This window comes from Rana temporaria, chromosome 2 (genome assembly GCF_905171775.1).
Source record: "Rana temporaria chromosome 2, aRanTem1.1, whole genome shotgun sequence".
In the NCBI taxonomy this organism is placed as follows: domain Eukaryota; kingdom Metazoa; phylum Chordata; class Amphibia; order Anura; family Ranidae; genus Rana; species Rana temporaria.
The window spans coordinates 375,573,243-375,588,088 of NC_053490.1; the positions used below are offsets into that span (position 1 = coordinate 375,573,243).

At 39.7% G+C, this 14,846-nt stretch overlaps 1 protein-coding gene across 1 annotated transcript in view; it reads right to left on the reverse strand.

Annotated features, from left to right (window-relative positions):
• HNF1B (HNF1 homeobox B) overlaps window positions 1–14,846 on the reverse strand; it is a 75,898-nt gene that overhangs the window by 41,637 nt on the left and 19,415 nt on the right. Inside the window, exons 2-4 of the mRNA XM_040337814.1 lie at window positions 8,402–8,601; window positions 4,136–4,400; window positions 2,571–2,815 (exon numbers count right to left, since the gene is read on the reverse strand). Coding sequence (XP_040193748.1) covers window positions 2,571–2,815; window positions 4,136–4,400; window positions 8,402–8,601 — 710 coding nt within the window. The remainder of the gene's footprint in view (window positions 1–2,570; window positions 2,816–4,135; window positions 4,401–8,401; window positions 8,602–14,846) is intronic.

Below are 14,846 nucleotides of genomic sequence, written 5' to 3' on the forward strand. Positions count from 1 at the left end.
AGTTTTTTTCCATGACATGAATAACGGTCGGGTGTACGCGGCATTAGGGACAAGTAAAGCAAAAACCTTCTGCCCCTTTAATTGTCGTATCATTAAAATATTTTTTGTCAGAAAAACAAAGCCTATATCATTGTTAGTTCTCAGCCATCAGAACAGTGAATCATTTTAGCTGCATGTTTTTTCTACCCCCTTGGTCTGACACTTTCTGGTTCCTCTGATGATCTCATGTGCATTCCGATAGAAATGACTGTTACTGAACGCCTGCTGGCCCCCTGGAAGAAGCAATGCGCTATGGTATATATTGTGAGCAGCGCCTAAAAGGTTAAACAATGTTACACAAATGAACATTCCAGACAGGCACCACGCCTCCGAAAACACACTAAGCTGGGGAAGTTTCATTCCTTACTTCATGAAGCGAAGTACATCTCCAACAGCCGTAGACTTCCAAACTGACCATAAAGATAACCTCTTCATTATTAATTTTGATGTGATCAGTCTTTGGAAGGGGAGTGATTAATGGAGCGCATTAGAGTGAATTCTGTCATTGCAGGGACACCATTAGTCTCATTTAATAAGCTTAAGTGCAAAAATGTCCATAGCTGTTCTTTAGAATTCGCTAACATGAGCTGCACACAACTCAACTGAACTGAACAACTCATTCACTTCCTTTGTGCTACCAAATATAGCCTATTTAGTGTTTGTACTATAAATCTCTGGTGCATATTTTACACAGGGCTATAATTCTCCTCGCGATTTTCTAACGCTGGCCAATACGCAGGGACTTTTTCGGCGATAGCAAATAATCTGATAGTTGTCTGCACTTCAATAAATACAGTAATTCTATAAAGCGCTGCGCAAACTGTTGGCGCTATATAAATCCTGTGTAATAATAATAAGCAATTACAATTATTGCGACAGGCAGTTTACAAAGAGCAAATGTTGATGGCATTCCATGCTAAATCTTAGATATTATATGAGGGATAATTAACTATAAAAAAAACAACAACACTGGAATAATCTTAGTATCAAGCATAGGTGTGCACCCCAAAGCCCAAACACACACTACCGATCGATCACGGTGTTCATTCAGAAAGGGAATGGTGACTCTTTTCCCCTGGCAATCACGGTTACAATTGCATGGATATTATATGATGCTTTCATGCATATACTATACTGCACATACAATATTGAAATTTCTTTGATCTGTAAACTAATGGACCTATACAAACCATTAACAGCCTGTTTTTATTTCAGAAATACTTGTAGCTCCTGATGAAGCGGATTTCCCCGCGAAACATGTAGAGCTTGCCTAGAATATTACAATTCACGATAATCATCACTCTGTTGATGTTGTCTTTGGACCAGTTATTGGTTTTAAAGTGTCTGTAATTATTGCATTATTTGTGATTTTTTTTATTATTTTTTATTGTCGTATTTTTGATGTACCTTTTAATGTAAATATATTGTTGTTGACTCAAATACCCACGATGGGATTGTCTCAATAAAATAACATTTTAGAAACGATTAGTGCCTAGAAAGTCCATTTCATTGTTCCTCCAACAATTCTTCCCCCTGTGTTTTGCAGAAAGGGAATGGGCCGGTAGATTACATATTTACTGGCCCCTTTCCCACTCCTAAAACATTCCAGCAGCAACAGCCAATAGGAGAGGAGGGAAGCTAGCAGCGCTTCCGGGGAAAATAGGGGAGCCAGGACAGTAGGGGGAATCTGTGCTGTACAGGGTGATTAGGGTGTGCCTGGGCAGACCTGGCACACCCTGTGCGCATGCCTATGTTATCAAGTAAAATAAAATAGAATTTGACTAATGCAACCACTGCAGAATTTTATAATATTATATTTCCTATGGGCCTGATTGACTAATGTGTAAAGGAGAAGTATAGTAAAATGAACTTGTGATCATTTTCAATTTCATGTCACATTTCAGTAAATTTGAATCAATGACATGGGAAAGCTTTCCTGTCTCAAATTTTTTCCTGCCTCAAAGTGATAATAAATGGTCATTTAAAAAAAAAAAAACATGTCATACTTACCTGCTCTGTGCAATCATTTTGCACAGAGCAGCCCTGATTTTTCTTCTTCTGCGCTCCTGGCACCACCCCCTTGTTTACGCATTTTTTTAAGGTGCATAACAATTGAGTATTCGATATATTGTATTAATTTTAATGTATGATTTATCACACTGTATTAAGTATCTTACAGTTGAGTTTCTGCTTTGCACATCATTGAATTTCTTTTTGTATACTGTATAACAGTGGTCATCAACCCTGTCCTCAGGGCCCACTAACAGGCCAGGTTTGCAAGATAACTGAAATACATCACAGGTGATATCATTTGCTGCTCAGTGATTGCAGTATTCTAGTCTGCATCTCCCCAAGGAAATACATAAAATCTGGCCTGCTGTATAAAACACAAGCATAGTTTTTGCATGAATTCTATAATTATGATCTCTTACCTTTCATTTTTCTGACATAAATCTTTAAATGTGTCATGAAAAGACTTTATACTTTTATTATAACCAATAATTAAAAAATAATAATAATTAAATTCTTACCTTGCAATTTGCTTGGAGGAGAAGAACTTGACTGAGTATGGTGCGGAGAGCCATGTGACATAAGAGAAGTCATATTGTGCGGATGTGAGGATCCTGAGCTGTATGCATCCATGGCTAATTTCTGCCGAAATGCTTCTTCTTTCCTCCTGTTAGCAAACCAGTTATAAACACGAACTTCTGTGACCAGATTTGATCCTAATCCTTGAGCCTTTGATGGTGATACACCTCGTTGCAAACATTCTGCTCTGTAAACATAAGCAACAAAAGAGTGCACAGAGCATAAAACATTTGAAATATTTATTTTTCTTTTTCTATAAGCAAAGTAACCATGAATGAGTCAATATTTGTGCAAAAATTCATGCATTGGGTAAAAGCTGTCTGCGACAGAGTTCAAACCATGCCTTGAATTCTAGGGATATTTCTAAAAAGCCAATGTAAAAGACACAACCACTTACAACTGATTGTACAGAATTGGATAGACTTTAGGGGGTTTGATCTCCCATAACCTTTTCAATATACTTCTTTTGCAAGAATTTTTCTCCCTGAGATACCATATCCATTACTCCATCACAACTGTGTTAAAATTCTGCGTTTCTTATAAGCAATGTTTTCTCAGGTCCGTAATGGTTTTTGTTGGACCATACAGACTGCCGAGTGTCTAGGCCAGGGGTATCAAACTCAATTTCATCGTGGGCCGCATCAGCATTATGATTGCCCTCAAAAGAGCCGTTGTATCTGTAAAATTAGATGTCCAGCGCATCCCCTCCCCTTTACATTAGATGTCAAGAGCCACCCCACCATCAGAAGTTGAGTCCCCTACTCTCCATTACATCACAGTGTATCCCCTTTTCCTTATGCTGCTGCTGGGAAGAAGCTGGAAGCAGAAAGTAAGGGTCTGGAGTAGGACCAGAGAAAGGCTGTAGCTGCAGGGCCACATGAAATGGCCTGGAGGGCCGGATTCGGCCCGCGGGCCTTGTGTTTGACACCTGTGGTCTAGGCCATATGGGCAGTGGAGCTTACAGAGGATGGATCTCTGGAGTGGGGTTGGTAAATTTGGCGGAATCCCCAACAATTTTTTAAAATATTTCGTAGCATATGTATCTATCTAATATGTAAAATACCTAATGAAGAATGCTATTTCTTGGGCTGTTGAGAAAAGCAATTGAAGTGCATGGAGCCATCCTAATGTACACTACTGAAGTCACTCCGACTTCAGAAAAGGTTCCTGTACTACTTCAATCTGACTTCTAGGCGACTTGTACCCATTGATTTCAATGGAAGTCACCTCAGAAGTTGGATCACTGTCTTAACAGAAGCAACAATACAGGAAGAAAACATACATTTCTCAGGCAAACCCCTCCCTCCCCCTCCCTCCCACAGAGTTGATTCTTGATTGGCCACTGGAAAGCCTCCTGTCCTGGAGGCGACTTGAAGTCGCCGTCTAAGTCGCCCCATGTCGCGCTGTGGTGCCAGAGTCGTGTCGCCCCTGTGTGGACTGGCACTTAATGTTCCTTAAAATTTTATAACAGGTGAATTTACTGTATATACTCCAATTTCTCTATTACCTGTTACACTCTTCAACCAAAGCCTCTCTTTCTTCTTTACTGGGGTTCTTTTGTCTTTCATAGGCCTGGTAGAGAATGTGCTGGGATGCAGGTCCCCATTTGAAACGGTTCCGTCTCATTTTCTTGTTAGCTGGCTCTGAGCAGGAGTCATCAGACTGCGCTGTGACTTGAGTTTGATGGTTGAACTCTGGAAAGAGAAACAGCAGCTGATCCTGACTGCTTTTGTCTGTCATATTTCCACAACCCTGGACTGTCTGGTTGAATTCTGTAAAGAAAGGGCAAACATTTCTAGCCACAGCAAACATATATAAAGCAGCGCAAACAAAATGGACACAATGTAATCAAATTCTACTCTCAGAACACCCAGAGGCTGTAATTGCCATTGGCATTCAAAAATGAAAAGTCGGATAGCTGGGGGCTATAGCAGCCATTAGGCTGGCCATACACCAAAGCCTCATACACACGATAGGAATATCTGACTAATGATCGTCTATTTTTTTCCATGCTAGCCTCATATAGAAAACCAAGAGGTTACTGAAGTTACAAAATTCTTGTAACGGCAAAATACAACTTCGGAAGGGATTTGTTGTATTGTAATGTATTCTTTAATTTCCAAACATCTGTGGTCGTGGTCACATGGTTTGTACAATTATCATTCTAATTGCATAAACATCATTTGTTCTGTTGTTTTTTTTTGTGCTTATCACTTTGGATTGTTGAACTGTCGTGATCGGCTCTCGAAATGATCAGATTATCAGACCATTGCTCCAAAAGCGGTATTTTGGCATCTGATTTTCTCATTGTGTGTACTAGGCATACGTTTTTTTTGTCATTCTCCTTGGAAAGGAGGCTAACTGCAGAAAAAAAGCACATGTCACTTAATTTAATCTCAAACTGATGCCGAAGTAAGCTTCATTTGTCCATTGAAAAAGACCGCAAGTCCATTGACCCAGGCTGATGGAAAAATTCCACATTTTTTGGTCTTTGTAATCCATAAGGTGTGGCATGTTTATTAGTGAATCATCTCATGTCATGACATTGACTTCATTGTTTTTCCTTCTGGGGATCTGCAAAGATGATAAAGAGATATCTGCAGCAACATACAATACCTCGGAGAGAGGTAATTGAAATGATCAAATCAGAGAATACCTTGAAATGTTTCAAAGAAAAAATGTATGTTCTTTGAATGGCAAGGGTGCCAAGTGAGGAACCTCCTGTGTTCTGTATACAGAAGGCAAGTCACTCCAGCAGCACCCAGAAGAGGCTAGCGCTGACTGCATGTAGCACAGAACACTATAGCGAATTTGTTCATCCTCAGCAGCCCTCCAGATGTGAGATATGAAGAATTATGCTGCGTACACATGATCGGAATTTCCGATGGAAAAAGTCTGACAGACTTTTTCCATCAGATATTCCGATCGTGTGTAGCCCCATCGGAGTTTTATCATTGGAAATTCCAATTAATTCCATCAGAGTTTTATTATTGGAAATTCCGATGAATTCCATCGGAGTTTAGATATAGTACATGTTCTATTTTTCTCTGATGGAATTCCGTCGGAATTCCGATGTGATTTGCCTGGGCAAAAGCCTGATCGCGTGTAGCCCTATCCGAGTTTTATCATTGGAAATTCCGATGAATTCCATGGGAGTTTAGATATAGAACATGTTCTATTTTTCTCTGATGGAATTCCGTTGTGATTTGCCTGGGCAAAAGCCTGATCGCATGTAACCCTATCGGAGTTTTATCATTGGAAATTCCGATGAATTCCATTGGAGTTTATATATAGAACATGTTTTATTTTTCTCAGATGGAACTCTGTCTGAATTCCGATGTGATTTGGCAAAAACCCGATTGTGTGTACGCGGCATTAGATGTAACCAAGCCAGACTAATGTAGGTTTTTAAAAAATCTTGGAGTTCAGCTTTAATGTCCATAGTCTGGACACAGATCCACTTTCGAGAGCAGAACCTCTAAACTGAACCAACATAATTTAGCTCACTATTTTATACATTAGAAAACTATCACTATCATCGGTCCCTTTTTTTTTAATTACCCACTTAGCTCACTACAATGTGGCTTTTGTTCTAAACTAGTCAAACAAATCTTAAAAAAAAGATGTCAAAGCATGTCATGTCAACAGACACTTTGCACATGTTTTCTTTATTTTGAAATGGTTGGCAGTTTAGCATACATCTATACATCTATACAAATGCACGCCACACTTTTCATATATGTATTTGTAAACAATTCTTAAAACCATTTATCATTTTCCTTCCACTTATGTGCCACTTTGTCTTGGCCTATCACATAAAATCCCAATAAAATACATTTACGTTTTTGGTTGTAACATGACAAAATGTGGAACATTTCAAGAGGTACGAATACTTTAACCACCTTAGCACTGGTGAACATTAATGATTACCCTACTGTCCCTCTCCATTTGAGTTTTCATGTGTTCCACATTGTTTGCTCCACTTTGTGGAAATCATCATTAGGTTTAAAAAGAATGGTACTATGTTTATGGACCAGGTCTTAAAATCAATGTATGATGTCAAAAAACACCTAAGGTTTAAAAAAGGACTGTGACTACATTTGCAAGGAGCAAAGTGCCTATCGCTGAACACATAAAATCCAAGTTTAATTTTTTTTCAGACTCTTATGTTATAAAAATCCAATACGTTTCAGAGGTTCCAAGGCTCCCCTTCATCAGGGCTTGGCACTGTTAAACAAACTGTGCACTTGACTGAAAAAAACTGAGGGATCCTAATGGGTAATTAGTATGATTGCTCCAGATGGCAGTTAAGACAGCATCCAGTCTCTACCTGAGCAAAGAGCCGGCTTTCAGCAATTACTCCAGAGAAAGCTGCCTAAGGGTAAACATTCCCTATATACTTATTAAAGTGGTTGTAAACCCTTACAACACACTTTTTGCTACAGGAAAGCCTATAATAAGGCTCATCTGTAGCTACCCTGGACATCTCCTAAACCTGAACGGTTTAGGAGATATTCCCTGTATTTGCATGTGCCAATGTAATTGGCACACACGCACTGAAGCAATGGCATGTACGTGCCGTTGCTTTCAGTGACAGTGCCGTTACTGGCGGGTGCCGTGCGCATTCGTGGGAGTGATGTCATCGCGGCTTCGGCCAATCACAGCTGGAGCCACGATACCCGGAAGTAACTCCGGGACGACATGTCACCAGCCAGTGTTGTGCCGGACACCGCGGCAGGGGCTTCAATCCCAGGTGATAAACATTTCTACACTATGATACCCTGTTTCTCCTGTCTAACTGGTATACGGATGTGGTGTGAGCGGCTGAGTGTCCCCTAACATCTATACACTGAGAGTCTTGTATTAAATGAATACTGGAGGTATTTCTGTGATTCATCCGTTTATCCCAGTTGAGCTGATTGGGCCATCTATTGCGTGTTTTCATACTCCCTTTGGTGAGTTTGCATTGCATGTGGTGAAGATGGACTGATGCATGGATGCAATATTGTCTGTCATCATCACGGGTGAACCTTTATTTTATGTTAATGTTTATATTATTTACTACACTATGAGATTTAACATCCAGTATCAAGTGTGGACTCCCTTTGAATAATCGCATGGGCATTAGTAGTGCAAAAAGCCAGTGTCTTAGTTGAGACAGCATTCATCTCTGGTGAGTGGCTACTTCTTCCATATCCATCCAGAATTATTGCACATTTTTATGGACTATCATTTGTGGACTACTTCTACACTTTGTGGGCCTTTATCAATGTTATGATAGTCCAATGAAGGACTATTGCAAGTTGTTTGTTTGTTGACCATTTATACGTTTTCATGCACTATTAGCACTGCATTTTTTTGTTCTTTCGAGGGGTGTGTATTTCCTCTATTGCCAGCAGCTATTTTTTTTTTGTGTTTTAGCGCTGATCTCGTTCTCTATATTTTTCTGCTCACTGAAGACCTAGAATTGAGCGATCAGCAGTCTTTGATCGCTCAGTTCTGGATGTAGAGGGAGGAAGGGACAGATGCAGTATCGGACTGATGCTGTATCCACCTAAGTGAATTTTTTTTTTTTTTTTTTTTCAAAACCCACACTTCTCTGTTAGGTATGAAAAATACAAACGTTTTCTTTCTGCAGTAGAAAACCTCATTCTGCTGTATACACACTTTGGTCAAAGGAATTTTTGTTAACTATTACAAAACAAAATGTTGCTTTTTAAGTAAAGTGAACCATGTCATAGAAAAAAACAGTCAAGTTCCCCTTTATACTTACGTATGACAATTTCCCTTTGTTTCCTCACATACCAGGTATACAGGGCAGCACGTTTTTGTGTTTTCATTGGAGTGCCTTTGTTGAGATGCTGGGAAAGATGTGATTGATTCAGTCCAGTAATATCAACTACCTCTCTCTGAGGAATGTTGTGCTGCTGCATATATCCCTTTATCATCTTTGCAGCTCTCCAGGGATCCTCACTGTAGAGAAGAAAAGATAATGAAGTCAATGTCAATGTCATGGCATTAGGTGATTTACTAATATACATGCCACATTATAAAAGTTGCAATGACCAACAACTATGAAATTAGTCCAACAGCTTTTGTCCCTGGACTTTCAGATTGCTTTTGACATCAGTTTGGGATGCTTCTGAAATCATTTACACTTTACTAACAGGTGCATTTGACCTACAGTTAACCTCCTTTTGAAATGTGTCAAGCTGCTTTTGCATTCGTATAGGCTTGTAAGGGTAGAGAAACAGTTGACATTAACAAAATTCTGTTGACACAGGGCCCCAGACCAGCCACAGATGGGTAGTTATCTCTTAAAGAACAGCTGGTGGCAAGCTATCTGTCCATGCGCTCATGACTCATTGTATATCGAGAAACTACCCCAATCCTCACCAAATGGCAGTAGTGCAAGATGTACCACCAATCTTTAATTTTTCTACACAAAACAAGGGACCGTGGACATACTCACAGGAAGATTTTTTGAAAAACTCCCTGTACTATAACAAGCACCTCCAGTGATGTGCTGCTTAATGTCTTGAGATAATCACTGTATTTTATCCAGCCATTTATGGGCAGCTTAAGAAATGAAGGGATGTACAGATAAAGTAGAAGCTGTTCAAGAAACACACCAGGCCTGATGTGTAAAATAGAAATGGAAGAATTATATGTTATGACTTTATCGAGTAGATTTTTTTAGTTTTTTAGTTTTTTTCTAAACTGTATAGGACATATGACAGTTGAAATCTGATTAAACATTGTGGGCAACATATTTTGCCATTCCCTAATATTCATATATCGGGGGTGACGTCATGTATGACAAAACTAGTAGGGTGGAGTCTACACCATGCTAGTTTGTATGTGATCTTCAGATGCTTTTAACCCTGGAGCGTTTTAATCCATGTTTTGTTGGACTTGTGGAAATCTTCAATAAACCACAATGGTTTTACACTATGTAGAGATCCTTCTCTTCTTTTATATCACATCCATGAGAAGGAGGGAAATTGAGAAACCAGCACAGTTGGTTTTAATGCCTATCTATTTATTACCTCCAGTTAAAAGATCCTCCAAGATGTGTGAATCTACTGTATGTCTTATTATGTCTTAGGCTCCTATAACCTGGAGTCTAGTTATCCGGTAAAGACACATCTTTTATTATCACGGTAGAAGGTGCACTTTGGGTGTTTTGTCATGTATTATCCTCTGAGATACTACTTCAATGATTTATTCATTTGTTTTGGACACTTTTGGACTGATCACCATTATTTACTTATTTTATTTTGTTTCTAATTATTTCTAACATTTTAATAGCGCTGCAAGTGTTTTTTTATGTTTTAAAATCCGTGCATGCTTACTTATAAGAAAGGAAGGGAAGCTTCCCACAATAAAACACAGACAGCAAAAGAACACTGTCAGGGTTTTTTTTAAAGAAGAATTCCAGCTTACACCTAGTTAGCCTTAAAAATGTCCTCTCCTTACACCTATGCTGATTAACCTGTGTAAAATAAAAAAAGATGTTTATACCTACCTATGTTCAGCCCACTGCAGTGCAGTCACATGATTTCCCTGTGGCTGCCACGCTGGCTGCAGAAGAGGAGAGGAGAGAGAGCTTAACAATGGCTGGTAAAGCTTGAGCAGTGACGTCACCCATAAGACCCAATGGCCCATCTGTTGTCGGCGCTCCCTCCTCTCCTCTACAGCTATTGCTGGCTGACACAGATGAGTTGGATCATGTGACTGGACTGGAGCGAGCAGGAAATTGGTAAGTATATACATCTTTCTTGCACAGGTTAGTCAGCATTGACATTGTTGGGGGGGGGGGGGTAATTTTAAGGTTAGTTAGGTGTAAGCTGGAATTCTAAAATAAGTAGTACATCAGTGGCGGCCTGTCCATAGGGCCCCCTCCCCAGCAGTCACAAAAAAAATAAAAGGCCATTTAAAAATAAATTGAAGAAAATGTCCTTTAAGTGCACTGTGTTTGGGCAGTTATGTGCTATGGGAAGTGCCACATCTATGCAATCATGAGATTGCAGACAAGTCGTTTTATTTGCAGGGATTTAAATAGAGTGCTGCTTTAAACACTTGAAGACCGGCATGCTAAATTATCTTCCTGTCCAAGCCAGCATTCTGCAATTTATGGGCACAGTGGCTGTGTTTGATGGGCACAGTGGCTGCTTTTGATGGCACAGTGGCTGCATTTGATGGCACAGTGGCTGCATTTGGTGGCACAGTGGCTGTGTTGATGGCACAGTGGCTGCAATTGATGGCACAGTGACTGTGTTTGACGGGCACAGTGGCTGCGTTTTATGGCACAGTGGCTGCGTTTTATGGCACAGTGGCTGCATTTGATGGGCACAGTGGCTGCCATTGATGGCACAGTGGCTGCATTTGATGGGCACAGTGGCTGCGTTTGATGGGCACAGTGAGGCTGCAATTGATGGTTTTTTTTTCAGAATTTTTCAGTTTGTTTGCGCCCTCCAAAAATGTTGAGCACCAGCCGCCCCCTACTACAATAAACCACTAGCTAAATAAATCCAAGAGGGAATTTATCACACACAGAAGACACGCATTTCATAGGTTTCAAAATTCAGAAATACCTTCTATGATGGATTATATGACATGCCTTCTATGATGGCTTCTCTGACATGCCTATGATGCAGTCTTGCCTTAACTGTCATTGCAGATATACAGTGAAATATATTTTATTGTAGCTTTGGATTGCATTGAAGTGTTTTATGCAGGTTTGTTTCCTAAAATATTTGTGTGGTACAATACAGTATTATAGTTATGAATAAAAACATATAGAAGATTTCTGCCACTGTTTGGGTATTGTACATGTGCGTCGACTCGAGACTTGGTCACCAGCCATATATTTATTGTTACATTTGAAGGTGAAAAATGATTTTGGATTTATTTATGTACAGTATTTCCCAAGTATTAAAAGTACATTGTACAAATGCTTATACATTTGTTCATCATATAATTTAAGAAGAATGCTAGAAATTCAATCCACACTTATTTATTTGAAAATTGATCAACCATAGCGAGTTACAACCAGGGTATTAACTATTGAGAGCAGCTGTTATAGCCCAGCAAACATATGTGTGTGCAGAAATGCCTAGGCAGGTGTGCATTATGCTTGCCTGCAAAAGAGAGCAAACACTGCTTCACCCTTACTATCATGCTTGTAGTAAATCAGGCATGTAGTACAGTAGAACAGTTTTAGTCTGTTCGGGGGGGGGGGGGGGGGGGGACTGGTACTGGGATTAAACACGTGATTTACTTTTTTGAAAACCCTGCAGTAACCCCCAAACAAAAGGAATGCATGTTCTGCACTAGGTAATGAAGTTCAAAACGAATGTATACACCTGTTTATACAAGCCATTTCTTTTGGCATTCCATTGATATCAGATGAATCATTTATTTTGTCAACATGCTGAAAACCAAACCCATCTAGCTAGTAAAAAAAAGTATACGGTCTAAACTTGATGGAATAGTATTTTCCAGTATTGCGCTGTGTGCAGGAGGCTTTAAGCCCACGTTCACATCCGGCCATTTTGACATATCAAATCACTGGCTATTGCCGTCAACGGCCCCATCCAACGCCACACCAATTCCCAAAAGTAGTTCCTGCACTACTTTTGGCAACTTTGGGGGTGATTTGAATAGACACCTGTGCAGGAACCCGCACAAATTTCTGTCAAATCGTCCCCGAAGTCGGACTGAAATGCCGGTTTGAAATCGTGCAAGTTCCGCTGAACTCGCACGATTTCAAACTGGCCCTCTGTGTGTACATGGGCTTAAACTGATGCAGATTAATAGAGCCAATCAGGTATTTTGTGCCTAGATTCTAATGTATTTTACATTGTCATATACACAAAGCTTAACATCCAGTCAAAATCCAGAAAAGTAACCACATGACTTGAGAAAAGGAGTGGGGGTGGGAATTAAAAAATAATGCCCATCTCCAGGCTAGTGCATGAGATATGTAAATAACCTGTCACTCACAGCAAGGGGGCGGAACGGACTAAGGTTTTTCTCTGTAAGTCTATTTTATTTCACTGAACAATAAAAGAGGATTGCTCAGAGCTGGATTAACTGGCAAGACTGGGCACAGATGATAGGAAATCTTTTACTGTACATTGTGACATTTCGGGTTTACATCCACTTTAAGAGATAAAGTGATAGCAATACCAACTCTAAGCATCCCCAAATCTCAGAGAAAGGGTTCACCACTACTATAGTGATTTCTGCTGCATAATTGTTAGCATTCAAGTTTGAGCTTTTATTCTGTATCCTGGTTAAGAAAATGTTACCTGTTTTTCACTAGTTGTACTGCCAATTAATGTAGCGTAGGGGGAACAAAGCAAACACCCATTGAATGGTCAGTTGCCAAGATCCGTCAGTATTCCAGTGAATTCATTCATGCAATCGTCACGTCCTGTCACTAGTGTTAGAAGATCTGATTTTTTTGTTTACTACTATATTTAGTCCCTAAGCCAAATTGATGGACTGAATGTAGGACAGGAAATTTGTTACTGTGATGATGTTATCATATAATATTTACCTGGATTCGTTTCCCTGCATTTAACATTTTAAAGTATGTTTAATCATTTTGTATTTATATATTCGGGACTAAAAAAAAGATGAATTACATATGATTATTTTATATAAATTATTTGCGGGGAACAGGACAAGCACAAGCAGCTGCACTTTACTTTTTACTGCTATGCTGTGAATAACCTAAATAGCTGTAAATTGATCTCCTGCTATTCACACGTTTACCCTCTCCCTGTCGGTAAGAATGGGTTTCTAATTAGAAAACCTAGTATTTGCTGCAGTCTAGATGTCATGGAAGCACCCTTTAATAAATGTTAAATAATAATAATAAATAAATAAATAAATAAATAATTTGTAAACATTAAAAAAAATCTGATAAAATTGACCTTAAGGCATTATATTTTCCCATTAAGGCTCCATTCACACTTGTACGACTCCAAAGTTGTGCCGACTTTGGAGTGCAACTTTGTTGAAACTTTGACGCAAGTGTGGATGGGTGTGACTTGGATACGACTTTAGCTTTGACCAGTGATAATGGAATAACTGTTCATTCAGGTACAACTTTCAATATTAAAACCCTCAAAGGTTGCATGAAAGTCTATGGCCCTCAAGTTGCATGAAATTCAGACCAAAGCAGTGTAGGAACTACTTTGAAGTCGCTGTAACTTTAAGTGGCACATATAAATTGTTTTCATTGGAAAAAATGGGGAACGACTTGTCATGCGACTATGATGTCCATGTGTGCATTGAGCCTAAACAGAATTCTTTGTATGGCTTATCTAGAAGAGGACATAGCAGCAGTAGCAGTAGTAGGAACAATCATCAATTCCCGACTCGACTACGCAAACTCCCTCTACGTAGGACTACCTAAATACCAGATTTCGCGCCTACAAGTCGTCCAAAATACGGCAGCCAGACTGGTAACGGAAACAAAAATGTGGAAATCCATCGCCCCTTCCCTGAGGACCCTTCATTGGCTAACCGTAAAGGATCGGGTCACATTCAAGACCCTCTGTCTCACCCACAAGTGCACACAAGGAAACGCTCCTCAATACTTGTGCGTGAAAATAAAACACTACACCCCGAATCGCGTTCTCCGATCAACCAATCAAAACCTCCTCCACATCCCCAATTCCCGCTACAAATCGAAGGGAGAACGAAGAATTCCAATCCAAGGACCACGGCTATGGAAAGCTCTACCCACAAACATCCGCATGGAGGAAAAAAATTGGGCCTTCGGGAAAAAAATTAAGACCCACCTCTTCTGAAGGATCGGGATGACACTGGATGGAAATAAGCGCCTTGTGGCGAATTAGTTCGCATTTGTAGCTCTATACAAGTTATTCACTCACTCACTCACTCACTCAGAAAGATAATGCGAAGAGCATGTGCAAAGTGCAAAAGCCCATGGCACCACCAATCTATTTTCAGCTTACTGAAATCGATTTAACGAAGAAATTATTGCTTGGTTTTTCTGGGGTTACTTAATCTCATTCTCTTTCTCATCCTTCTTTTCATTGCCTTCAGGAAATGTATCATAGGACAAATATGTAAACTGCCATTGGTGATGTTCTGAAAATCCTATGCTTTCTGAGTCATTGACTTGGAACAAGTATGCAGCAAGTGAAATCAGACAGACGTAAGCACACCTGATCTGC